This window comes from Cornus florida, unplaced genomic scaffold (genome assembly GCF_030987335.1).
Source record: "Cornus florida cultivar Cherokee Brave unplaced genomic scaffold, ASM3098733v1 CherokeeBrave_3.0.0_Hap2_Chr02, whole genome shotgun sequence".
NCBI lineage: Eukaryota > Viridiplantae > Streptophyta > Magnoliopsida > Cornales > Cornaceae > Cornus > Cornus florida.
In genome coordinates this window covers 64741928-64768167 of record NW_026775572.1, presented here as the reverse complement: position 1 = coordinate 64768167, position 26240 = coordinate 64741928, and the positions used below count along the sequence as shown (strand labels likewise).

General features: G+C 38.7%; 1 protein-coding gene across 2 annotated transcripts in view; it reads right to left on the bottom strand.

Annotated features, from left to right (window-relative positions):
* LOC132295164 (mediator of RNA polymerase II transcription subunit 15a-like) overlaps window positions 1-26240 on the bottom strand; it is a 35679-nt gene that overhangs the window by 7382 nt on the left and 2057 nt on the right. For both annotated transcript variants that reach the window (XM_059793309.1, XM_059793310.1), the window contains exons 3-9: window positions 15066-15177; window positions 14778-14898; window positions 9353-10645; window positions 6938-6990; window positions 2730-2804; window positions 1126-2481; window positions 657-1001 (exon numbers count right to left, since the gene is read on the bottom strand). In XM_059793309.1, the coding sequence (XP_059649292.1) occupies window positions 657-1001; window positions 1126-2481; window positions 2730-2804; window positions 6938-6990; window positions 9353-10645; window positions 14778-14898; window positions 15066-15177 (3355 nt within the window). The remainder of the gene's footprint in view (window positions 1-656; window positions 1002-1125; window positions 2482-2729; window positions 2805-6937; window positions 6991-9352; window positions 10646-14777; window positions 14899-15065; window positions 15178-26240) is intronic.

The following is a 26240-nucleotide window of genomic DNA, read 5'->3' as shown; positions in this document are numbered from 1 at the left end:
GAGATAATTAAACCTAGAGAGAATCAAAGTTAATAATTCCATTTGAATTAGCTAAATGAAGTCAAATCCACAACCATCAAATCTAGTAGAAGCATAGAGCCATAAATTCTCAAACTCGCTTAACCTAGCCTTAATCCTACTGCGTATAGCAACAAAATCCAACACCATAACTTCAATTAAACCACATGCTATTATATCTTCATCCTGTTAATTTTGGTTTTTTCCTTTCCCTAGAATAACCCTTGTTGTGGACCACGCCCTCTTCCTCGGAAGAGCAGTTATTAGATATCATTAGAAAATAGTAAAAATTATAAACACTTCCTTTTCATTCATACTACAGCTTAAACGTTGTTACAATACAAAAAGGTTTCCTTAGATGATGAGACTTTTTTGGGTCTTTTGAGGTTCAGGTAATGAACATGAGTGCGTTAAATTGGGTTGCGTAGTATGATAGACAAAGTAATAAAATGGCTCGAATCATGCAAAATACATGATTAAAGGAGGAAACACACAAAAACATTAGATTAGAGTGCATGTCACTATTGGTCCTCCAAAAAGCCCACAAAGTTCTATATTATGAATTCTACATTTAAACATAGTCCACTTCCAAAAATAATTTATTTTCTTATGTAAGAATATTCCAGAAGAAATGTCACCTCAATTCTACGCCTCTTGACATTAGATGTTGCAGTCAGCTCCAAGTCAGACACTTCTGAACCAGTCAACTGCTTGAAACCATCAATCATTATGCCAGTAGAAGGTGCACCATTTAAGGGCATTGCACTTGTGTAGCGCCTCATTTTCCTTGTTCCAGTAGTTCCATCTTGCCTGATAAAATTTCTTGCCAGTAGACGACATTTTGTCGTGGCAACAAAATCTTCACCAATTGCAGCTCTAGACCCATTACCTGGTGCTGCTCCTGCTGTTCTATCAATCATACTGACAACTGAGCCAATGTCATCAACTGATGCGCTCAATGTTTTTGCTGACACCGACTTTACCTGAAAATGAATGCAATTGCAAATTTGATCACTCACATACAAAGGAAACAACCTTCAACTGCAGTTCATCCAGAATATATAATTATGTATCACCAATAAATAGTGGAAAAAAAACCAAACTAACCACTTTAATTAAGAGTTCAAGAGCATGTTCTGCAACACTTGATTTGCCGGAAATTGTAGAGGCATTAATATGATGGCCATCTGGACTGGTGAACTCTTCAAGCAAAGGCGAGGCTGAAAACCCAGGAGTGCCAATGGCAAGGGATTGGGATGGTGCTAGTACACCAGTTGTTGGTTGACTTCCAATATTTCCAGCACCGGAGAGTGATGACACACAAGGGTTAACTTTTTCAGACTCCTCAGGCATTTGGAATGGAGCCAGGGGAGTTGAAGGAGATGGGACAACAAAGGGTGAATTTGCAGATTGCACAGGTGTTCCAGCTTTTGTAAGAGATGTTAACACATTTAGCTGGTCAATCTGTGGTGAAGGATGCGGAGGAATCTGAGGAGATGCAGCCTGAAGGAGTTGTGGTGAGGAAACTGGTAATGAAGCTCCTGACATCAACTGTTGATGCTGATCAGCTGAGCGCTGGCCTGCTGGGTGATGTTGCTGAAACAATCCTGATTTAACCCCCATCTGCTGTCTCATCTTCAAGTCATTTACTTCATCCATCTGATGAAGCTGTGACATTTGGTGTGTCTGAAACTGTGCAGGCTGCTGCTTTGTTTGCTGCCACTGCTGCTGACGTTGCAGTAACTGCTGTTTGTGCATCAATTGCTTCTGCATCTGGCGTTGTTGTAACTGTTGTTTCAATTCTTGGCCCTGTAGCATCTGCTGTTCCTGTTGCTGCTTCAGATGCTGGCTTTGAAGAATATTGGAATTTGATTGTAGTGGATTAATGTTCAGCTGCAGTGCATTCCCACTATGTGATGATAAGGAATTAATGGTTACCTGTTGGGAAGTACCAACAGGATTTTGTTGTAGAGATCCCACAGAAACCTGCTGTAATGATTTCACTGCATTCCCTTGACCTGAATCCATACTAGAGCTATGCTGCACTGAATTTGTTGTATTATGCGGTGCACTTGAATCTGCAGAAGAGGAAGACAAAGAATTATGCTGCAAACTCGTCGCATTGTTCTGCTGCAATGTTCCTACAGAACCCTGTAAGTTCATCGATTGCATCTGGGGATTCATTTGGTTTTCAAGTGGCTGCAATTGAGTAACTTGAGATCGTGGCTGTTGTGTTTGCTGCATGGAATGCATATGAGACGGGGGAAGTTGCTCCTGTTTATGTGCAGGGCCATGCTTCGAAAGCATTGAATTAAGAAAGCTAATTATTTGCTTCTCAATAGAATCCAGCTTGTCCTTAGAGACAGGTGGAATATTGGTCTTCGAAACCTGTAAGAGTGATATATGGCGCTCCAACGAAGTCTTAAGCACTTTTAGCCTATCATATTGCTCTTTCTTTTGTGGCTGAGGAAGAGAATCAACGTAAGATCATAAGTGTAATGATATGGGAAGTCATAACAGTTCATTAATTCTTTAATTTGAGGCCATGTCCAGATAGTATAACAAAACTTTCCACAGGGACACCACACTCTTACGAACCCTAGATCCCACCCCCATCAGAGATTAACCCTACTATCATAATTTAAAAGGTATAGACCCCTTTAAAAGTTACATGAGGAAATTAAATTCACGAGATGTAGAAGGATAACTACCTGGAGCAATCTTACAGCCAATTTCTGGTCCACCTCATTTAAGTCTCGTAAATACATCTCCTTCATGGCCTTGATCTGCGGAGGTATAATTTTAATAATTTCAGACACAAATAATTTTGATAATTTACCCCTTGCACAAAATTGAAAATGTAATATATAAGAAAAATTTTCCCTACATGCTTTTCCTTTTCCACGTCAACAGAATTTTCTGTTATTTATATCTCAAAATTAAAGAATAAGCCAAAAACAAAAAAAGGCATAAAAAAATAAAAGCTTTAAAGTAAGCAAGTTTTATTCATCATGCATGAAGGTCATGCAGCGACCGTATCATCATTATCATCATCGTCATCCTTGACTTTTTCCCAAATGAATGGGTCGGCCACATGTTTTTGGGATACATCTGGGAACCTCTCAACCGCCAAATACACCCTGTAACAGAGCCGTTCGTCGTTCACTAGGATCCACTCCAGGACGACGCCATCATCGTCAACATAAATAATAACCTTGCTCGCATCCTTCCTTTCATCTGCTTCAACCTTCCTGAACCCCCCACAAGTGTTGCCAATCAATTCAAACAGAGCATACGACCACAGATGCAACGGCAAAGCGAACACCATCACTCTCTTCACCTTTTTTTCCTTAAGAATACCACAACACCCAACACAGAAGGACCACACATCCAGTCGTAACTCAGCTTCTCCCCAAGTCCGTTTGCCTTCCCTCAACACCCTAATCACCTCAGTATGAGAAAGCAGTCTGAACAGAAAGAGAGAATCCGGCAACGGAGATATCAACACACCTGCAGAACCTTCCAAGTCCTCAAAGCCCAATCTTCCATTCTCGCACAACCCCCAACATCTCGGTCAAACCTTCCCACCAGAAGGCTTTGAATACCATCCCTTCTTTTCCAAATGCTTTGATCATCGAGAAAGAAATCAAGGCTTTTCCTGGATTTCCCTTTAGAAATCTAGGCTTCGACGGTGATTGGAGTAACTCCAGTCTTTCTTACTTACTGTTGTAAGAAGACTTCTTTCTCTTTTTTTTCTGTTTACTTCACATAGGGAATGAGAAAAGCAAGAATAATGAGGGGGAAGAAAAGACAGAGAGAGTTCACAAACTCACGATAACAATTCAATAATCCAAAGCTAAATTGTCTGATGTACGAGCCTTTACATAGGCAAATTATTAAGCAAAACCCAAAACATAAAAATACCAAAATAACCTTAAAATTCAAACATTAACAAAAATAACTATAAGCATAAATAAAAACTCCAATTTACTAAAATCCCTAGATTTATTTCTCTTTCCCTCTTCTCCAAAAGTAATGTTGTAGCATGTGCAACTCGTGTGCAATCATATCTCATTCCCCATCACTCAGTCTCTCTACCCTATCTCTTTCAATCTATATTTTCGTCCCGTTTCATCTGTCTTCTCACCTCTTTTCTTTTAGCCTCATCTCATTCTCATACCTTCTTTCTTTCTAGTTCTAAATCAAAGTTATGACAAGCCTATCTATCCTGCATCAATTAACTTACCGAAAAAAAAAAAAAAACACTTGCTTAGAGCATTATTTGCAAAGTTTCCGAATTTGAATCAAATTGAAAAAAGTCTAAACCAACCGGGGTTCTAGGAAAATTAAATATACACCATTATATGACTCGTAATGGGTAAGATACATAAAAATATGTGAGGTAGGTGAGTGATAGAGATCAATGGCATGCATCTTTAAGGATATACAAAAGGCGCAAAAAGGAATGTCGTAAGGCTCAAGCCTTAATTCGGCACATGCTAGATGATAGGGGGTCCACTTGGAGTCTTGCATAACTGGGGGGATTTGGTCAAATTACATAATTATGGTAGCTTGCATCAATTACGATCAAATTGCATCACTCAGTAGTAATCTAAGAAGCACGGACACGACTAAAAGGGCAAAGAATTTGTGTTGGACACCGACACACGTCGGACACGCCCCGACACGTGTCGGACACACCAAAATACGTGTCCACATATTTTATATTTCTTCGAATATGCAAACACGCCATGGACACGCTACCAACACGCCATGGATACATGTCCAACATGCGTGTCCCACTCTTTGGGGATTTTTAAGAAGGTTTTAGAAACAATGTTGAGTTTAAGTGTAAATATTAGGAGTTGTTTAATTACATAATTACTTAAAACTTCTTGTTTCATAAAACAATTTTATATTCAAACAATTAGATATTTATTCTTATATTTTAGTTTAAAGGTTCGCCCCCTTGCACGATCCTTTTGACTCTCTTGCTGTCCCACCAACCAAGCTTTGCTACAGGTGACTGGTCTCTCTATCTCTCTCCCCTCTTTCTCCTCATTTTTCTCTTATTCTTCATCGTCCCCTTTTCTTTCTTCTTGTTCTTCACAAACCCTAAATACTTTTTTTTTTCGTCCTTTCACAATAAATTTCTTTTTGTCTCTTTTTCCTTTTTCCTCTATTCCCCATGAACTTTTTTCTCTTCTATAGATTCTTACCTTTCTTTTTCTAACAAAACCCCAGTACTCTGTCTCTTTGTTTTTTTCCCTTTTTTTTTTTTTTTTTTTTTTTTTTTTCCCCCTTCTCTTTCTTAATCCTCTTTCTATCATTCTTTCTTTTTTCCAGCAAAATCCCCTTTTTTTTTTTTTTTTTTTTTTTTTCAATTATGAGATTGTAAAAAATAATATTACTATTAATTTCTTAAAGTACAACATCATATATATATAGAAAATATATTTCTTATTTGCCGTGTCCATGTCCTAATTTTTTAGGATTTGCCGTGTCGCCGTATCCGTGTAGCGTCGTATTCGTGTCCGTGCTTCTTAGTTAGTAATTACTTTTGTTATGCTAAAGTCAAATATTGATTACCTCAATTATGGGATAATCCTAGAGTCAAATATTGATTACCTCAATTACGGGGTGATTACTTTTATTATGCAATAGAGTCAACTTTTGATTTCCGAAGGGTACGATGTAAACTTCCTGAGGCAGTCAATGAATGAATAAAAATATCTTTGAGATTTCTTTGTGAGTGATTCACAAATTATGAGGGCGTGAGGCCTTCTCTAGGTGTGATGCCTAGGCCCTGTTGGTGTGATTCCAATAGGTGTTTGTTGTTTTCAATCCTTTCTTTCTACCAACACCTCTTGAACCCCAATTCTATTCATTTGAACTTTCAACAATAACTCTTATTTGTTTTCAAATATTCGAGGCTGCTCATTTGTCCTACATCAGTGAGTGAATACAACCTCTGAGGGGGAGGAACAGAACTAGCACATTCTTTCCAAATCATTCAAAAGCTTCTCCTCATATGATTTAGATAGAACAAAAAATAAGAATACCCATTAGTTGTAAACTGTGTGATCATAATTTGAAGCATGGAACTTTAACTAAATTAAGTTTGAAGTCTGCCACATCAATCGCCTAAATCAGAACGCCTATCTAATTCATTGTTTCGGATGTTACTCTGAGAGATTGTATAAACATATCACTAGTGAAGAAAAGCAAATTGGTGAGGAGGTAATAGGGTTGACATGGAGAGCAATGGACTCGTGATTTCGAGCAGACTGAAGTTTGGATTGGATGGACAACACTGTAAATAGCAGGTAAATCAATTATGGTGATGCTAGGTGATTCTGAAGGGATTGAAGGACATGATTGGGTCAACCTGTGAAGGTTGTACTCTTTTTCTTCATGGTAGATTTGTGTGCTCTAAACCAGGTTCCATGATTTTTTTCCTGTTTGAGTTTTCCATGCAAAAAATTGTGTGTTCTGTGTGCTTGTTGATTGCTTTTATATTCTTTACTATGATTGTTGTCTATAATCAACCAAATGGAAAGATGAAACCCGAAAATAGATAAGACCTGTTCACCCCCAAAGTCAATTTAAAGTATAAATTAAAGAATCAATAAGCATTCACATAGCAACTCAAAGTGATTCATGGTGCACTTCTTTTATTTGTCTTATTTTGATGCCTAGTGATTCATGGTGCACTTCTTTTATTTGTCTTATTTTGATGCCTTCGTCAATTTTTTTCAAAGCTTCTTGCTACTTTTTATATTACACGAGCAACCATGATCTGTTGTAATTAACCCATATTACTTTTATCATCTGGATTTCAATGAATTTCAATTCCCAATATCAACAGTGAATTACAATTATTAAATAGATGATATAATAAAAACCCACAATACATTACCTTCTGATATGCCTCTTCTTGCCAATCTCCACCATTCACATTTCCAGTCTGAGCTGTGGAATCCAAAGGACACAACAAACATAAGCATGTGTACATCTTAGCTAACTAATAATCTGTCCACGATTTAAAATTTTAAAAAAATATATATATATTAGCATGCTTAAGATCTGATTCCATAAAAATGGGAGACTTAACACGCACAAGCTATACAATAGTTGGTTGCTCAGGTCAAAAACTCGTCAAACAAAGATTTATGGGTGTAAACTATTATATACATATAATGATGCAATACAGTACTAGAAAACATAAAATATTGCTCCATACAACTAGGTTTATGTTGGCTAAATTATGGAAATTTTCTAGTTTTAGGGTTTTTTAAAGTACCAAGGAAAGTTAAGGTGTTTGGAACTAGAAGGAGGTTAAAATTGGCTTGGATTTTTAAGTGACTGGCGGCTTGAATTTTAGAAAGTGGCTCTTGGCAATTTGAACGGAAATTAATCATTGAGTTCTGGTATTAAAGTAAAGGCCAAAGAAAGAAAAAGGATTAGGGTTGATGACGGCTTGGAGTAGAGTTTTACAGATAAAATAAGGCTATTTTGGGTAGTGAGCAACATGCCAACAACCCATGAGCTGTAATTTTGCTGTTAGAATTATGTCAGTGATAAAGAGAGGACTAAGCTTATCAAAGTGTTGCGAAAAGTTATTGCAAAGGTTTGATTAGAAGTTGAACAAAGAGCAGAAGTAATTTTTGAGTGAAAATATATAAATGTATATATAATCTCGGGGCACTGAAATATATATTTGGCCCAAAAATATTCGGTTCATTTGGGGTATCAAATTGGCGATGATGGTGGTCAGCATGACTGCATTTTAATACGGTACAAGTCGGAGAACATTTGGCTCTAGTAGATTCTGACTCCTGAGGTAAAATTTATTTGGATATTAGACGACTACACCAAGCAACTATGTCTATATTTCCTCCTCATTATACGAAGAACCATTTGCACCAATTGGTACAATCCATACCGGTAAAATATTTTATTGCGAATGTGTTTTCACCATCCATCTAAGTTCTTTTATTATGATCCGGAAATTAAAAGATTGAGGGTTTTCAAGCTAATTAACTTACCACGAGATATACCACGGTGTCAACTCAATTTCAACAAACGCGTGGTGGGCTTAATTCTACTGGAGGAGCTTCGAACCACCAACTAGGGTCTAGTTCCTTTCCATACTTAGGCTTTTGAACCACCGATTGAACTCAACCCAATTGGTTTATCGATTTGAATCAATTTTGTGGGCTTTCTATTGGGATTGCAGTGGTTCTTCGTGTTGAAGGATATAAATATTTAAGTTACACCCTCTCTAACAGCTTAAGCTTTTGGAGTAGATGGTTGTTAACATAGTATCAGGGCCAAAGATCATGGGTTCGATTCTCAAGAGCCTCATCGCGTGAGGGAGGGATTGTTGGCAAGGTAGCACACAATGCCGCTCCTTGCATGGGTGGGCCTGGATTGAATGCCATAAAAGGCATGTCTTACCCTCATTGGACACCAATTGGCTTTTAGATGAGATGGCATAGCCTGATCCAACAAGTGGTATCAGAGACAAGGGTCTCGAGTTCAAATCTCACCGTCACCCTAATTAAAAAAAAATTGAAAAACACGTGTTGGACCAAAAAGAAGGCTTCACGTGAGGGGGCGTGTTGAAGGATATAAATATTTAAGTTACACCATCTATAACAACTTAAGCTTTTGGAGTAGATGGCTGTTAACACTTCGCAACAACCGGAATATTGAATCTGGTTGCACTCCTAGAAGCGAAGCTTAGAATGGTTTCTTCACGGGCCAGAGGATACAATCTAGAATAAGTTGAAAATGGTGAACAGTGTCACGTGTAGTTTGAGCAGTTACCGAGAGGGAGGGAGAAGGAGGGGGGGGGGGGGGGGGGGGGTTGGAGAGAAAGAGAGGTGGGGTTAGCAGTGGTGATGGTGGAGGGATGGAGGCGGTGGATCGTGCAAATATACACATGTAATTTGGTTAACGTCATACATCTAAATCACAAACATAATACTCTTCGGAATATCTAACCATCTATTATTGCTAATTAATTTACATCTACTCATATGAAAAACAAAGAAGATTAATCTAAAAGGTACTCTTCAATTTGTAAGCAACAATTTGCATGTACTTGTACAAAAAAAAAAAAAAAATAGAAAAGATAAAAAAAAGAAGATTAATCTTAAGCTACTCTTAAATTGAGAGAATCAGAAATGTAGAAGAATAGCAATATCTAAGAATGAGTACACGAATGGTCAAAATATGAAATGTGAATACCATAAGAGCACAGAAACATGGGGAGTAACAGGGTAAAGGAACATATTAAAAGTTGCATAACTGATGGAAGATGACATACATAATGGTGGCTCAGGCACGGCTCTTTGTGATTGAAATAGCTGATTCTGTTGGTCAATCACATTTTGCGATTGAAGCAAGGGACCTGATGTTTGACGCCTTTGCTGCATATCTTGTTGGAATGGAGTTGGCTGTTGCTGCAAACCTAATTGCTGTTGCAACTTGACCGGCTGTGATTGAATCTGTGCCATGAATTGCTGCTGTGGTGGTTGTGCTTGCAACTGATTACCCCGGGTTGGCAACAATGTAGTCGCACTCTGCTGGGTTTGTTGATGCACTGGAACCTTAGCCTGTTGTAACATGTGTACGGAGTGCTCATTAGTCTGCATGCTGGAGTTACCAGACTGAGTTGGAAACATTTGTTGCTGCTGTAGCCCACTAACATTACTTTGAGGGCCCAACTGTTGATGGTCCATATTTAGGAGGTCATTTTGCTGACTCGTTAACTGTTGCTGTTGCTGCTGCTGCTGCAGGTTCAAAATTTTATTCTGCTGGCTTAGCAACCTCTGCCGCTGCTGTTGTTGCTGCTGCATATCAGGAATGCTGTTTCGTTGACCAGTTTGCTGGTTCTGTTGCATGTTTGTAGCATTTGGCTGATGCCCCATCAGCTGCTGCTGCACCGACACTTGATGTTGATTAATAAAGGAAGACTGTTGTGGCTGCTGTTGTTGCCTAATTACAGATTGTGGATGTTGCGGCTGAAGCACAGGTTGTGTTGATTGTTGAACTGAAGACTGCTGGTTCTGTTGAAGGCCAGGCAGTGGAGCTGTTTGCATGACAGAAGGCTGCTTAACAGATTGCTGAGAAGCTTGCAACTGAGATGATTGCAATAGGTTCTGTTGTTGCTGCTGCTGTTGCTGGAAGTTCTGCTTCAAAAGCCGTTGCTGTAATTGTTGCTGATAAAGATATTGGGGCTGATTCTGAGACTGTTGTTGTTGCTGTTCGGTAACAACTTGTTGCCGTTGCATCTGCCTCTGATAATTGGGGAAAACATTGGAAGGCACCCCTTGCACCATTGAATTTCCTAACGAGTTCTGAGAGGCCCCAGACAAGTTCTGAATGTTCTGCAAGTTGGAATTCTGGCAAACAACATTTGGTATGGAAGTCTGATTCATAATGCCAACAGGAGACAATGCAGATGTTGAACTAGAGGAACCTTGTACTCCAGTTGATCCAAGATTATTTTGAATGTTCCGGGATAATATTTTTTGGCAAGCTCGAGTCTGATTGGTCTCTGTTGGAATGGAAAGTGGTTGCCCTTGGTTGTTAACTTGGGACTGCATGCTGTGAGATGCTACTCAAGACCAACAAAAAAGAAGCAAAAATAACAGGTGAAATGATGAATTCCAAGGACAAAAGAAGGTAAAAGTAATCAGTTATACTGATGGTTTGAATCATTTAAACATCTCAGGGAACAAAATTATATTCAACATAAGTCTCTTTCGAAAGCATAGGATCATTTCACCATTTCAAGACACAGTCTTTTTTTTTTTTTCTTTTTCTTTTTTTCAGCCTCTATGCCCATACCTTTTTATTGCAGAGACTCTAACTAGGATCTTGTGAGCGTGGACAACAAAAGTAATACAAACATAGAAATGAAGACTTCCAAAATGAAATAAGTATTATAATTTAACATTTGATGATGACTATTATTTTTGCCAAAGGCATCGACTCCATGATTGGAAATCCAATACGCTCTATAGTGCAGTATAGCTCAACTTTATTACAGCCAAAAGCAGGGATGGAGCCCAATGTAGGCTCCCCACCGGAGGGGCACCCGGACCGGCACGGCCCAGTATACATATAGAAATTTTCTTTTTATGTACATGTATATAAGAACCCCTGGCCCAGCCTGGTCCAATTCCAATATACATATATTGACTTTTCCTTTTTATGTAAATGTATATGAGAAATTTTACATAATGCCCTCCCCCCACCACAAACAAAAAGAAAAAAAATCATTGCTAAAAATCTCTCTTAATTTTTTCTTTCTTCTCTTTTACTCTTCAAATTCCTTTGATTCCCTTACAAAAATACTAAGACCCATCAAGAACAGTGGTAATTGTATTCAATGGAAATATTATCAATCAATATTTTGATTCTTATACTTGTCAAAGTGTTTATCTTTCTTATACTAATCCTTGATTCTTTTGCAATAATTTTTTTTTTCTTGTTTGCCTTCTGAGTTGAACAGTCTATATTTGTCATGTTAGTGGAATTTTTTTTCCAATCAAGTACACTGTACCCCCAGTGAAATGGAATCCTGGCTCCATCCCTGGCCAAAAGTTTGTCTAGTCTGCTCCAGGCATTCTCATTTTCAAGAAACAACTGCTGGTAATATGTTTAAGTATTTGGAAAAATTCTAAAGAGGAAATATTTGAGTGTGATTCCTTCGGTAAGTAATGTTCCAATCCTCATTATGAGTTATCTTCAACCTCAGGAAACAACTTAGAGAGGTATGAGAATATATTGGGGAAATTTTCTAACAGTAATTGTCTTTCATTGTTATACATTGCCCCGTAGCACACGATTGTTGCCCTGTGGAGCACGACTATTGGAATCTTATTCATGGGTTGCATGGCATGCGTTGGGTAATGCCACATTCTTCTAAGGATTTGATTCATGCTTGGAGAGGATGTCGTGTGAGAAGAGATGTATGCAATTACTGGAGAGTTGTCCCACATTGCGTTTGGTGGTGCATCTAGAAGAAGAGAAATAGCAGAATGTTCGAAGGGAAGGAGTCGTCTACAGTGACGCTGAAACTTTTATTATTCGCTCTCTTTTTAATTATGTCAAGAGGAGTTCTTACTTCTCTTCCGATGATTTAATTATTTTCTTGGATTCTTTATGGGGCCTTAGTCCCCAGTTCCACTTTTGTAATTGGGACGCGTTCCCCTTTTGAACGCCTTTTTATTTACTTCTTACTTATCAAAAAAAAAAAATTGTCTTTCATTACCTGGAACAATATTTGAAACAAGGAAGCCTTGATATTAGGAAATGTTTTCAGCTATATAATGTCTTCGCACAAAATTGGCTTGGACAACCATTGCAAATACTAACTATTAACGGATAAAAATTGTGAGAAAATTTATTAAGAAAAGACGGTTATCAGACTCTCATGACCCGCCCAAACCGTGTAGATATTGTCCACTTTCCACACTCTCCTCTTGGTGCTCACGGTTTTCCTCAAAACGCGTCTGCATGGTTAAGGGCAAACATATAAATGCCAGGACCCTCCCCCACCCACCCCCTTGGGACCCAGCGTCCTCACTGGCTTGGCCTATGCACCCAGCGTCCTCACTGGCCTGGCCTACCCCCCCCCCCCCCCCCCCCCCCCCCCCCCCCCCAAATTTCAGCTAGGGATCGGCTCTAATTCCATTTGTTATGAACCGCCCAAACCGTGTACATATTGTCCACTTTGCACACTCTCTTCTTGGTGCTCACGGTTTTCTCCCCCCCAGGACATCGCAGGTCCTGCTAATCTAGTGCGTGAGGATGGATGGACAGGAATACAACCCTAGTTTTTGCACAAAATTGCATGTAGTGGCTACATTTACACCAACCCTCATTCTCACGTTGGCGACCCATGTTCTTACTATCACACAACTTAGATTGCCTCTGTTTCAACGATTCCCGTTTCAATAACGGGAATCATTTCTTGTTTTCTATTGCCAACCCCTAAAAAAGCAAAACAAAAACAAATATCATGTTTAATAACATGTTTTCTATAATAGAAAATGTTTTCCATTTTTGTGACGAAAGAAGAAATCATAAAAAAATGCGTTTCCAATATTTTCGGCGCTGTAGCGTAAAAACGTTTTCACTATTGTTACTAAAAAAGGCACTACTCTTCATTTAAACCAGGGAAGAACTTCTTATGATTACCCAAAATCAATCTCGTGTCTTTAAATATTGGCTATATTTAAAGACATGAGATTGATTTTTGGTAATCATAAGAAGTTCTGCTTTCTTGAGAGTTGGTAATGGTGTTTTTTTGGTCGTGTTGTGTATTGATCATTTGGGATCATAGAATCCAAATTACTTTAGAAGAAAGTAAGACTAACATTATTCTCGTTTAAGAGAATATTCAACAAATGGTATCAATTCATGAACAATTCTACACCTACCAGGAAGCGGTACATTTAAAATGCAAGTGATCAAAACCCATGTAAAGAGATGTAGGAGATGGGACAGGATCAAAGACAAAAACTTGGATTGAAAAGAGAAAGTAGGAGAGATTGCTGCCAGTTCTAAGATTTTTTTTTTTCCTTAGCTGGTACTCACACCCATGCCACCATTGAGGCTTGAACCCCTAACCTTCCTTTGAGAAATAGGGGCTTGGTACCGCTAGGCCACAGGCCCATTGGTAGTTCTAAGATATTTAAGATTACTAATTATTTAATCTATTTTTCTCAAAATAAGTGACACATGTATTATAAGGAATAACGAGAAAGCCATGCAAGCACTTAAGTAGTAGAAAAATCTCTAGCCTATTATATAGTAATAGATTTTAAATGCTGAAAAATCGTTTTCTATTGATTTTATACCAACTCCTAACTTTGCAGAAAATAACAATTGGGCATGACTATTAAAAATATCATATTGCAACCTCTGAGTTACTCACTTTGGAGAAAGAAATTTGATGGTTCAGTCAGGGTCCACAAGGATAATGATAAGGATCAACAGACATCAAAATCATATATTTTCTATGAAACATCCAACTCCTCACTCACCCTGAAAGGTAATATATATATATATATATATATATACACACACACATATATAATGGTCATGTAAAAATAATGATTAAAAAATGACAATACCACAACAGCAATAATGACAACTCTAATGATGGAGGTGGAGGTGTAAAATGCAACAGTGTACATGAAAAATCTTTGCCTTGGATTTCCTATCAATATTCATAATTAGAAGGGTGGAAAGAAGGGCAAACTTCTCCATTAAATATACATGTACAGAGGGGGGGAGAGGGAAAAGAAAGGCAACCGTAATCTCAATTTTCATGATTCAAATAAGTTGTGGATAAGAATGGTGCAACTTCCTATCAGATTGGCTACCACCATGGGTAGGGTAGGAATAAAATTTTGGGATGGATTTCACGGTGCAAGTTGGATTAAAGCAAAAGGCACCCAACCAAATCTGGTAAAGTTTGGTATCATGCACCCCAAGAGAGCCTCCATTACCATCCCCCACATAAAGTCTCAAAAAATCAAGAAAATTTATTCCGACTTTTCAGTATCTTACAAATAATAATAAAGAAATTAAAAAACGTTAACAGGTAATGATGTGCACAAACCAAAATTAACAATAGTTATATCTAAATGCGTAGAATAGATCATATGTTGCCAAATTATTGAAACTTAAATTGTGACATAGAATAAAGGCAATATTATCTTTCATGCTAATACCTGTATCTTGGGGAATATTGCTAACACCAATGGGGTTGGATTGCACAGAATCGGCCATTGTATTTTGCGATTTTGTCTCCATTGACATCAATTTCATAGATATTTTTCTCATATAATCAGACTGCAATTAAAAATTAAGAAAAAATTATTAGTAATTCATGACAAGTACGAAACCCAACCGTGTTTCACACTAACATGAAAGGAAAAATCTCAAGAACATAATTAGAGCAACAGTGTACACTGTAACATGCCCACCGGAAAAATTAAGAGACACAATGATGAACATACCTGACTTAGTGCAGCAGTAAAGATCTTTTCCTCAAACCTTACAGCAATTTTCTTAAGTTCTTGTAGTTTCTCTTGTCCTTTGGCAGGAAGATGCCTCTCCAAAGTCTCTATTCTACACACGTTGAACATTATATTTCAAATGGCTAAAACAAACAATAAATTGGAAGTTCAGCGTACAGTTAACAAACGGCTATTCTAAAAGCTTACGCTATTTGAAAAGATGTAATTGGATGTAACCTAAAGTTCTTATATACGCAATGTGCATTTCTCGCATGTCACCAAACACCCATTCATGAGAAAGCATAACATTTGGGTGTATTATGATTATCGGGGGAAGTGTTGGGACTTGAAGAGAGTGAACCATGATATCATCATGTTACCAATTGACTGCTTTACAAACTTAAGCTATTATAGATTGTCTAAATTAAGAATTCAAATAACCTTTAAAAAGCATAATAAATAATTCAAGAAAAATAATAACACCATAAAGAAACTGCTGTAAAGTATTGCAAGTTAAACCTTAATCTGAAGCCAGAAGAGACTTCATTTAAAGGTTTCTGGAATTGAAAAGAATAATACTGTCTCAGCAATGTAGCATTAATGTCTTTGTGACCAACCATGTTACAAGAACTTAAAGAAAAATATCCTTCAGAACTAACAGTGGTAGCTTTTGGTTTAAAATTTCTTCTATTCCTTTCTTTCAACACATTAAAGGACACAAAGGTTTTCCATCTTATAATCTTGTTGCAAATTTCATTTTTTGACTTGAACCACCATTCTCATTCAGCATTTTTAACGTCAGTCCAGAAATAGCCCAAGAAAGCAACTCCAGCAAAGGGTATAAGAAGACCACAACACACTACAAGCATGAAGATAGGATGATCCTCCACACAAAAAGACTGGTCGGGTCCAACTCAAGAGCGAGTAAAATGCATGGCAATAGAGCAACTTCACTTGTGAACCAACAGCAAGTGAAGGAAATAACCTTAGTGTAATGCGAAACCAGCACTTGCCAGCTCACCACATAGTAATGGAGAAGGTGATTAATGGATTTTCTTGAACACGCAACATTTTTTAGAAGCATCCTACCTGTTACAGAAGCTTCTCCAAAATATACATGGATGTGTGTGTGTCTATCCGTGTGTGTGTGTGTGCGTGTGCACGCGCGCGTGTGCTTCCAAATCTATAACTAGTGTCAACTGGACCCTAGGAATTTAGATGGGATTAGCTTGGGGGCACTTGGTTTCCTCTCAAAGGCAATACTGTAATTTTGATAAGTTGGGAGGTTTATTGGAATATTCCTAAGAATCGGCTAAAAATTCCCAATAAATACATAGATTTCATGGTGCCAATCCTTTTTGTCTTCTATGGCATTCCAATCTGAGAAGCGGATTTCAAGAAAAGAATATTCAAACTGATTTCATTTGATATAATTTCATTTTAGGCAGTAAATTTATCTCAACCATTTAAATCTGTAGTATATATTTCGAAGGGCTAGCCTAAGGAAGACAAATTGGTTTGTTCAAGACTAAGGAGCCATCTTTGTTTGATAGCAAAGGGAGTCTGAAATGTATAAATTTGCCATTTCCATGCTTCTTCATTTCGCAATGCCCAAATTCTACTCTTCACAGTGCACAAAGAAGAACCCATGCTGCTTTAATGCAGAGTTCCTTCAGGAAGACCTTAAGGCTAACTAGTGAATTTTTCTCCAGATTTCTGTTAAAATGATCCATATTCCAAGAAAGTATTTGATTTTCACATAACCAAAACAAGGAAATTTAAGGTGCTTTTATGTGAAACATACATGCAACACAATAGAGGATATATTACAATTCATCCAATTACATTTTTGGAGTTCAACATCCAACTCAACTCAACAAAACCATTACAGACTAATAGGTTGCATGTTACGTCAATTCGAACAACCGCTCTAAGGCCATAACCTCGGCCAACCCTCATGTAATGATATCCTTCATGCTGACTCTACCCACATTAACTTTGGTATTCCCCCCTTCCCCTAACATTACCCTCAATGTGAACCATGTCACTCTTCCTAACTAGCGCACTGAGTATTTTTCTTGGTATTTGTTTAAACCAACTTAAATCAATTTTCTATCATCTTATCTTCAATTGGTGCTACTTCAACCTTTTCACGAATGTTTTCATTTCTATATTTTCTTGTCTCCATACAGCCATCTCAACATTCACATTTCCACCAAACACATGCATATGTTGTTTCTTAGCTGCTCAAATTTCATCCCATAAAACAACTGGTGTGATAGCTATTTAAAGAACTCCCCTTTCAATCTTACTATTTTTTTTTGATAAGTTCCCATTCAATCTTACTTGAATAAGCAGGTCACACGATATACTAGATGCATTCCTCCATTTAACCCATCTTGTCTTCATTCTATGATTAAAACCATACCGAATTTCTCTTTTATTATGAATAGAGCCTAAATAATGAAGATGTTAACTTTTTTCACGCCTCTTGATCCTCAATCTTGACAACATCCCTATTTGTATTTCTAAGTTTGCAAAAGTTAAACTCCATATATTTAGTACTGTAGCTACTTATCTTAAACCTTTTTAATTCTAGAGCAGCTCTCCAAACCTCCACAAAAGTGACAAAATTATGAATTCCAGAAGGACTATAAATCACATTAAATCTATCTCTAGAACGAATGGCTCTTCATTACTGTAAGGTTTGAGGAAAAATGTATGACTAAAATCCTAGCTAATCAACTCAAAAATGTTCTTAACATGCTCATCTCCCCTAACCAAACAGCCTTTCATCCCAGAAAGGAAAATTTCAGACAACATCATGATTACCCAAGAGCTTTTGAGCAATTACCATAAACCCCTTGTTCCTCCATGAGCTACTCTTTAAGATAGATATTAAAAAAGCCTATGACACTCTCAGCTAGAGCTTTATTGCAGCCTCTCTCCAAGCTATGAATTTCCCCCAAAATTCTTCATTGGATTATCATGTGCATATCCTCCCCTTCCTTCTCTGTAGCTATCAATGGAGAATTATGTGGTTACTTTGGTAGTGGCAGAGGCATTAAGCAGGGTGACCCTATTTCTCCTATCTTTTTGTTCTCTCTATGGAAGGTCTAAATGGCCTGTTTCAGCAACAAATTCAAAATGGATCTTTTGCTTACCACTGGAGATGTGCTGAGGTCTCCTTATTCCACCTGTGCTTCGCAGATGATTTTTATCTTCACTGAAGGCTGCTCTTTGTCCTTTCAAGCCATCAACAGCATTCTCACTACCTTCTCTCTTTCTTCTGGTCTCACCCCTAACTCCAATAAGTAGTGTTGATGAAGATGAGAAATTCACATCTAGGGCTTCATGGGGTTCTCTGAGACATTGCCAATGAAATATTTGGGGATGCCCCTAATTACTACTACACTGAAAGTGCAAGATTGCAGAAGCCTAATTGAAAAGATCACTTCTAAAGTGGGGAACTGGACTTCCAACTGGCTCACTTACTCAGGGAGATAGCAACTTCTGAAATCAATCCTTTTTGGTACTCAGGTTTACTGGTCCTCTATTTTTATTATGCCCAAGAAAGTTACTGTTACTATCCAACAAACATTGAGGAGATTCTTATGGAAGGGAACATGCTTAGTCGGGGGTTGCCGCGGGGGGGGGGGGGGGGGGGGGGGGGGGGGGGGGACGCGGGGGAGATGTAAAGTAGCTTGGTCCAGATGTCAGTCTTCCCTTTTCTGAGGGTGGGTTAGGCATTCAATATCTAAGGATCTGGAACGGGGCTGCTTACTCTAAACATGATTGGAATCTTGTCACTGGTTTAATAAATAAATCTGACTCCATATGGATCAATTGGGCGTCTACCTACTTGCTGAAAAAAAAAAAGCTTCTGGTCAGTTAAAATTCCCTCCTCTGCTTCTCGGAACTGGAGGCAACTTCTCCTCCTTAGAGACCATTAAAAGTTCAAATTTAAACATCTTATAGATTTTGGCAAACAAATTTCATTGTGGTTTGATTATTGGCTACCTTGTGGGTCCTTAGTTGAAGCCAAAGGTTATAGAATTATTTATGACACTGGGATTCCAAAAGAAGCCAAGGTTGCAGACATTGTAGGCCTTGATGGGTGGACCCAAGGTTGCAGACATTGTAGGCCTTGATGGGTGGACCTGGCCTCATTCTGATCATCAAAGCATTCTGACTATCAAATCTCTGTTGAATCAGCAGCCTATCCCTTTTGACCACAAAGCATTCTAGAGCTATTTGGTTTACAGGGGGAATACCCAGGCACTCCTTTATACTTTGGTTGGCTGCCAGAAACAGACTTCAAACCATGGAGATTCTGATGCGCAAAGGTATTTTTCAAAATGACACTTGTGTGCTTTGTGGAAGAGACTCAAAGTCAGTGACTCATCTATTTTTTTAGAGTCAGTATGCTAAAAAACTTTGGAATAAATATTTTGCTGGAATGAGCTGCTACTAATTCAGTCTAAGAAGAATGGAATTCATGTGCTTCATAAATTGACCTTGGCTGCAGCAGTTTATCATATATGGGGAGATAGGAATAGTAGGAGATTTAGCAACTGCTATATGGATGAAAAAGCGTTCTGGTTAGAATTAGTGAAGATGTCAGATTTAAACTCCTTTCCTCAACCTCTGTTAAGCTTCCCTCCTCTTGTTCTAGATTACTTAATGCCTGGAACCTTGTGTAACAGTTGAGGTTGTTTTCCTTTCTTGTAGCCTTCTAGGCTTGCTTTCCTCTGTTGTACTTAGGAGGGTATGCCCCTCTTACAATAAAATAATAATAAGAAAAAAAAAAAATCACGGAAACTCAATCTGAATATGTCTTTTTAGCTTATCCATAACTAAGACAAAAAGATATGGACATAATGTTGGCCCTTGATGTAAGCCTACTTGTTTTCCTTATAGTCATTTTAACTATCGTCACACATCCATCATACATGCCCTTTATAGTGACAATGTATCCCTTTGGGACTCCCTTTTCTAAAACCCTCTGCATCACATCTCTGGGTATTCTATCATAGTTTACCTCCTAGCATGAATCCAAATTGATTTTTCAATGGCTTCTTGCAGACTGTTGTCACAATTCACATCAATAAAAGGGCATCAAACCCTCTTATTTGACACCTTTGGGGTCTCCAGCCCAGGAAATTGTATTTTGAAAATGCTTCCGGGGAGGATGCCCATGCTGAACAGTTTAGTTTCTCGTCTTAGTCGTCATTCAATTACTCTCTCGTATGAATCATTAATTTTATACCATGATAATTAGTACAACTTTGTACATCCCCTTTCCTTTTATATATTGGTATTAAAATAATTTTGCGCCACAAATCAAGAAAGTCTCTTAGTTGCGGAAATCTTTTTTTCCCCCCTAAATGGCAATGAATTGAAAGGATAGAGCAATAAAGTACAGGATTATAGTGAAAGCATACCTCCACTGTACATCAAATGGAAATGAAAAAGGCCCATTTTCAAAAAAAAAAAAAGGGTAAGTGCAAGTGAACTAAACACCATCCATCAATTACAAAACATTCCAATCGGCTAAAGGAACTTTAGCAAGGTCTAAGACCTCCCAAACAACAGATCTGGCAACAGCAGCAGAAGACAACTTTCGGAAAAAAAAAACAGCAGCAGAAGACACGTCAAATCCCCTAAACACTTCCAAACCTCAATAAGGATGTCATTTGGTCATAAAACCATTCATGATTTCATCTCCTAAACGCAAATTTAACCTCACACTCCTTAATTCTATAGAGAAATAAGTTATAAAGGTTACATTATTCTTCTAAGCCTAAACCTCCTAGATAATTTTTTTTCAATAAATTATTATTTTTTTGATAAGTAAGAATTCATTAAAAGAGTTGATTAAAAACATTCAAAAAGCAGAACACATCCCTCAAAAACAACAGAAAGCCAAATAGGCCCTCTAAACCCTCAACAAATCCAAAAACTCTACAAGTTCATCCAGGGATTTACAATTTCTTCCCAGAACCCAACAAAAAAGAGTGCTAAGAATGGAGAACTTCAACGATCCTATATGATTTTCCTTTCCTTCAAAGGATCTCTTATTTCTTTCAAGCCATAGACACCACCAAACACACAAAGGAGTAACCCTCCCAGAGTCACTAGCTTGGCCCCCCACTATACAACCTCTCCAAGCCTCCAAGCCTCTGGTGGACCATGGCATGACCCAATGAATCCCAAAAAACCCAAAAACAAGAACCAACAATCATGGGCCACAGGGCAATGTAAAAGAAGATGATCAACCGTTTCCTCATCATTTTTGCACATGAAGCACCAGTTGATCACGATCTATCTTCTTCTCTGAAGATTGTCCTGGGTCAAGATCTTTCCCAAAACATATGTCCATGCAAAAAAAACATGACTTTGAGAGGTACCTTTGTTAGCCAAAGGGTCTTCCATTGAAAGGACAGTCCAGGAGCATCCATAAGACAACAATAAAACGACGACCGAACATCAAAGCGCCCATGTGAGGATGGAGCCCAAACACAAAAGTCAGAAGTCACCTCCACAATCTCCTGACAATACAACAACCCCAAAAAGCTAAATGCATCCTCGATCTCCCAATCCTGAACGAGCCTCAAAAACAAACATCCCACATCGTTATTCCACTATCAAGACACTAGCAGTAGACCAACATGGCATGTCTATCAAAAGCAATCCGAAAATGTCTTGGGAAAGTGATTGCAATGGGACAATCCCCGCACCACATGTCATCCCAAAAGCGTACTCTCCTGCCATTTCTAACACGAAATCTAATGTGTTTGGAGAATTCATCCCAAGCCTTCCAAATTTGTTTCCAAACCCCAACCCCAAATGGGATTCTCACCTCAGGGGAGCACCATCCCCTTCCACTCGCCTCCCTATGTCTGCTCACGATCGCCCTCCTCCAAAGTCTGTGCCTCTCCACACCAAATCTCCAAAGCCATTTCCCCAATAAAGCCTTATTAAAAGGCACTAATCTTCTAATACACAAGCCTCCTTTCCGAATCGGGGTGCAGACCCTCTCCCAATGCACCAGATGATACTTAAATTCCTCCCCTTTACCACCTCACAAAAAATTTCGCTGCAGCCTCTCAATCCTTGCAGCCACTAAAGAGGGAATCTGGAAAATTGAAAGTACGTACGTAAAAAGACTCGACAAAGTATTCTTCAAAAGAGTGACCCTCCCCCCTTTGGAAAGGTATTGTTCCAACCAGCCAACCATTTCTCATATCTCTCCACCACTGGATCCTAATTGCCCACACTCCTGGACAAAGCTCCTAGAGGCATACCCAAATAAGAAATGGGTAAAGAACCAGTGCTGCATCCCAGAACAAGAGCCAAACTAGAGATATCGGGAACCTCCCCAACCGGTACAAGGACACTTTTTCCAACATTGACTTCCAAGCCAGAGACGACTTAAAACCAAATCAAAACACATCTCAAGTATCTCATCTGAGACACATCCGCATCACAAAGAACCGACATGTCGTCTGCAAACATCAAATGGGAGATCTCCAACTGACTAGCAGCATCCCTACCCTCCCTGAAGCCTCCCGAAAACCCAAGTCAACTACCCTTGTCATGAAAGCCTCCATCTCTCTCCAAACCTAATCCTCTCCATGAGGTAAATAAGGAAGCTCCAACTAACATGGTCGTAAGCCTTCTCGATATCTAACTTGCAAAGAACACTAAGAACCCCACTGTTGAGTCTGGAGTCCACGCACTCACCGACAATAAGGACAGAATCAAGAATCTAACGGCCTCCAACAAAAGCGTTTTGAGAATCCGAAATGATATTGTCCAAAACTTCCCTCAATCTCAATGCCGAATGCTCCCCACCAAGCTGATAGGTCTAAAATCCTTGACGCCTAACGCTTCCCCCCTTCTTTGGAATGAGAGCAATAAACATCACATTCTGACTCTTCTCAAAATCCAAGTAACTCTTCCATCTTCCCTTGATTTCGTTCTCTTTTACTAAAACTCTTAAATCTTTACTCTTGGTTTTTTTTTTTTTGTTGACGGTGGTGTAAGGTCTCTTGGAGTACTCCACAGTCCACCATCAGGCACATGCAATCCTCCCGTCCTATAAGCACCAACTCTTGATGCATTTAATCTATGTTACCTGGACTCACCGGCTCCTGTGAGAGTGCCCGTGTCGACACGACACAGGATATGCGTAGGGCTCTCCCTCTTCTCCACCGGACATTGCTAATGAGTCTTCATCTTGTTCAGAAGCTCAAGGTTTGGTTTCAACTGGTTCAAAATAGGGTTTTGAGAGGAAAGGTAGAAGATGACTTGGTATTAGTGTTGTATATGCCTCTTTTTTACTTTTTTTTTTTCCTTCATGCATGTACCTTTTTTTCTTTTTGCCTAACATAAGACAAGTGGGTGGGTTGTACCCACATAAGTTTATACTAATAAACAGTGGGTTACAGTGTGAATTAAAAACAGTGGGTAACAGCTTTAAGGCTGTAACCCACTATTCATTACCATTGTTTTTTACCGGATAAGTTGTATAACCCATGTGGCCCACTGTTTTATATTACAAATAATATAATATATAATATAAACTCATAATATGTGAGTTTGGTTCACTATGCGGTTTCTTTTGGAAAGTTGGACAGTTGTGAAAAACGATGTCATGGGCACTTTTCAGGAGTTTTATTCTACTGGCGCTTTTGAGAAGTCGCTTAATACAACTTTCATTGCCCTTATCCCTAAGAAGGGAGGTGCTTCTGACATTAAAGACTTTCATCCTATCAACTTAGTGGGATGTATCTACAAGCTTCTGGCTAAGGTCCTTGCTCTTAGGTTGAGGGGAATGATGGATGGGATAATTTCAAATTCCTAGAATGCTTTTGTTGGAGGAAGACAAATTCTTGATTCAGTTCTTATTGCAGGTGAATGTGTGGATTCCAGATTGAGAAGTGGTGTTCTCGGAGTCTTGTGCAAACTTGACATTCAGAAAGCGTATGATTGTGTGAATTGGAATTTCCTACTTTATTTGCTTCAGAGAATGGGGTTTGGAAGTAAATGGAGGAAATGGATTGAGACATGCCTTTCATCTGTCAAATTCTCTGTTCTTGTGAACGGGTCTCCCACTGGTTTTTTTGGGTGCTCTTGGGGTTTAAGACAAGGAGATTACCTGTCATCTTTCCTCTTTCTTATTGTTATGGAGGGCTTAAGCAAACTTATGCGACGAGCAGAGGATCTTGATCTCATCAAGGGCTTTATGGTGGGAAGAGATCCTGTCCATCAGATGGAGGTCTCTCATTTACTTTTTGCGGATGACACCCTGGTTTTCTGTGATGCTAATGTGTCTGAGCTTAGATATTTGAGATGCATTTTAGCCTGTTTTCAAGCTGTCTGTGGTCTAAAAGTTAATGTGGCTAAAAGTGTGCTTGTTCCGGTTGGAGATGTTCAGGATATTTCTTCTTTAGCGGAAGTCCTTGGGTGTAGGGTGAGTTCTTTTCCAATTCAGTATTTGGGCTTGCCTTTAGGGGTTTCCTCTAGAACAGTGGGGTGTTGGGACCCTGTGATTGATAGGTATGCGAAGAGATTAGCAGGATGGAAAAAGCAATACTTCTCTAAGGGAGGAAAAGTTACGCTTATAAAGAGCACTTTATCGAGCCTTCCCACATATTTTTTATCTATGTTCCAAATTCCATGCTCTATTGCTGATAGGATTGAAAAAATTCAAAGGGATTTCCTTTGGGGTGGAAGAGGTGATGGATTTAAGTATCACCTAGTCAATTGGGAACAAGTTTGCAAGCCAATGAAGTTTGGTGGTCTTGGTATTAGAAGACTGGTCCCCTTTAACCAAGCTCTTTTGGGTAAATGATTGTGGAGGTATGGAAGGGAAAGACATCGCCCGTGGCGAAGGCTAGTTTCATGTCGATATAGGGAAGAGAGTGGTGGTTGGTCTACTCGTCCGGTTTCTCTCGTGGGAGGAGTTGGGGCGTGGAAATTCATAAGGAAGGGATGGGATGCTTTTTCTACTCATATCAGATTCAAAGTTCGAGATGGCAGATGTGTACGCTTTTGGGAGGATCTTTGGTGTGGAGACCGGCCTTTATCTTGTTTATTTCCCAAGTTATACAGCATTGCAGTTGATAGACTTGTCTACGTAGCCAACTGTTATTAACTTGGTAGCAGAGGGATTACGTGAGACGTGCAATTTCGACGCTCTTTTCAGGATTGGGAGGTGGACGAGGTATGTGTTTTCCTGGATTTGTTGTATCGACAGGAGGCAATTGGTAGAGGTAGTGATGATATGACATGGATTCCCTCTTCCCATGGTCACTTTGAAGTTCGTTCCTTATTCTTATGTCTTTCTGATTTCGATATTGTTGATTTTCCATGGAAGACTATTTGGTGTTCTATAGCTCCAACTAGAGTGGCATTCTTTGTTTGGACCGCTGTTTGGGGTAAGATCCTTATGATTGATAATCTAAGGAAAAGGGACAATTGTCTTGTTAATTGGTGTTGCTTGTGCAAACAAGATGGGGAGTCAGTTGCTCACATTCTCATGCATTGTCCTATGGCGAGGGATTGTTGGAATCTTATCTTTTGTCTGCTTGGTATGCGTTGGGTTATGCCTCGTTATCCTAAGGATTTGATTTGTATATGGAGAGGCTACCGTGTGAGTAGCGCTGTTCGCGATTATTGGAGAGTTGTACCATATTGTGTTTGGTGGTGCATTTGGAAGGAGAGGAATAGTAGAATGTTCGAAGGGAACGAATCGTCCACGGCGATTCTGAAACTTCACATCATACGCTCTCTTTTCAATTATGTGAAGAGGAAGTCATGTTCTTCTTCCAAAGATTTAATTATTTTTTTGGCTTCTTTGGGATCTTAATCCCTAGTTCCACTTTTGTATGAGGGATGCGTTCCCCTCTTGAACGCCTATTTTATTTCAATTATTACTTATCAAAATAATAATAATAATAATAATATGTGAGTTACAGCCCACCATCTATGTATATATATTTAATATATATTGTACTCGTATATACTAAGTATAACTTTGACAGTTTTGACTTAGCTAACTGTGTAGCATTTTAAAAAAATTCAACCTAGTTACTTTACAATTTACAGTTAACTTACAAATTCACGGTCTCTCTTCAAAACCATGTAACAAGAACAAAATATTTACTG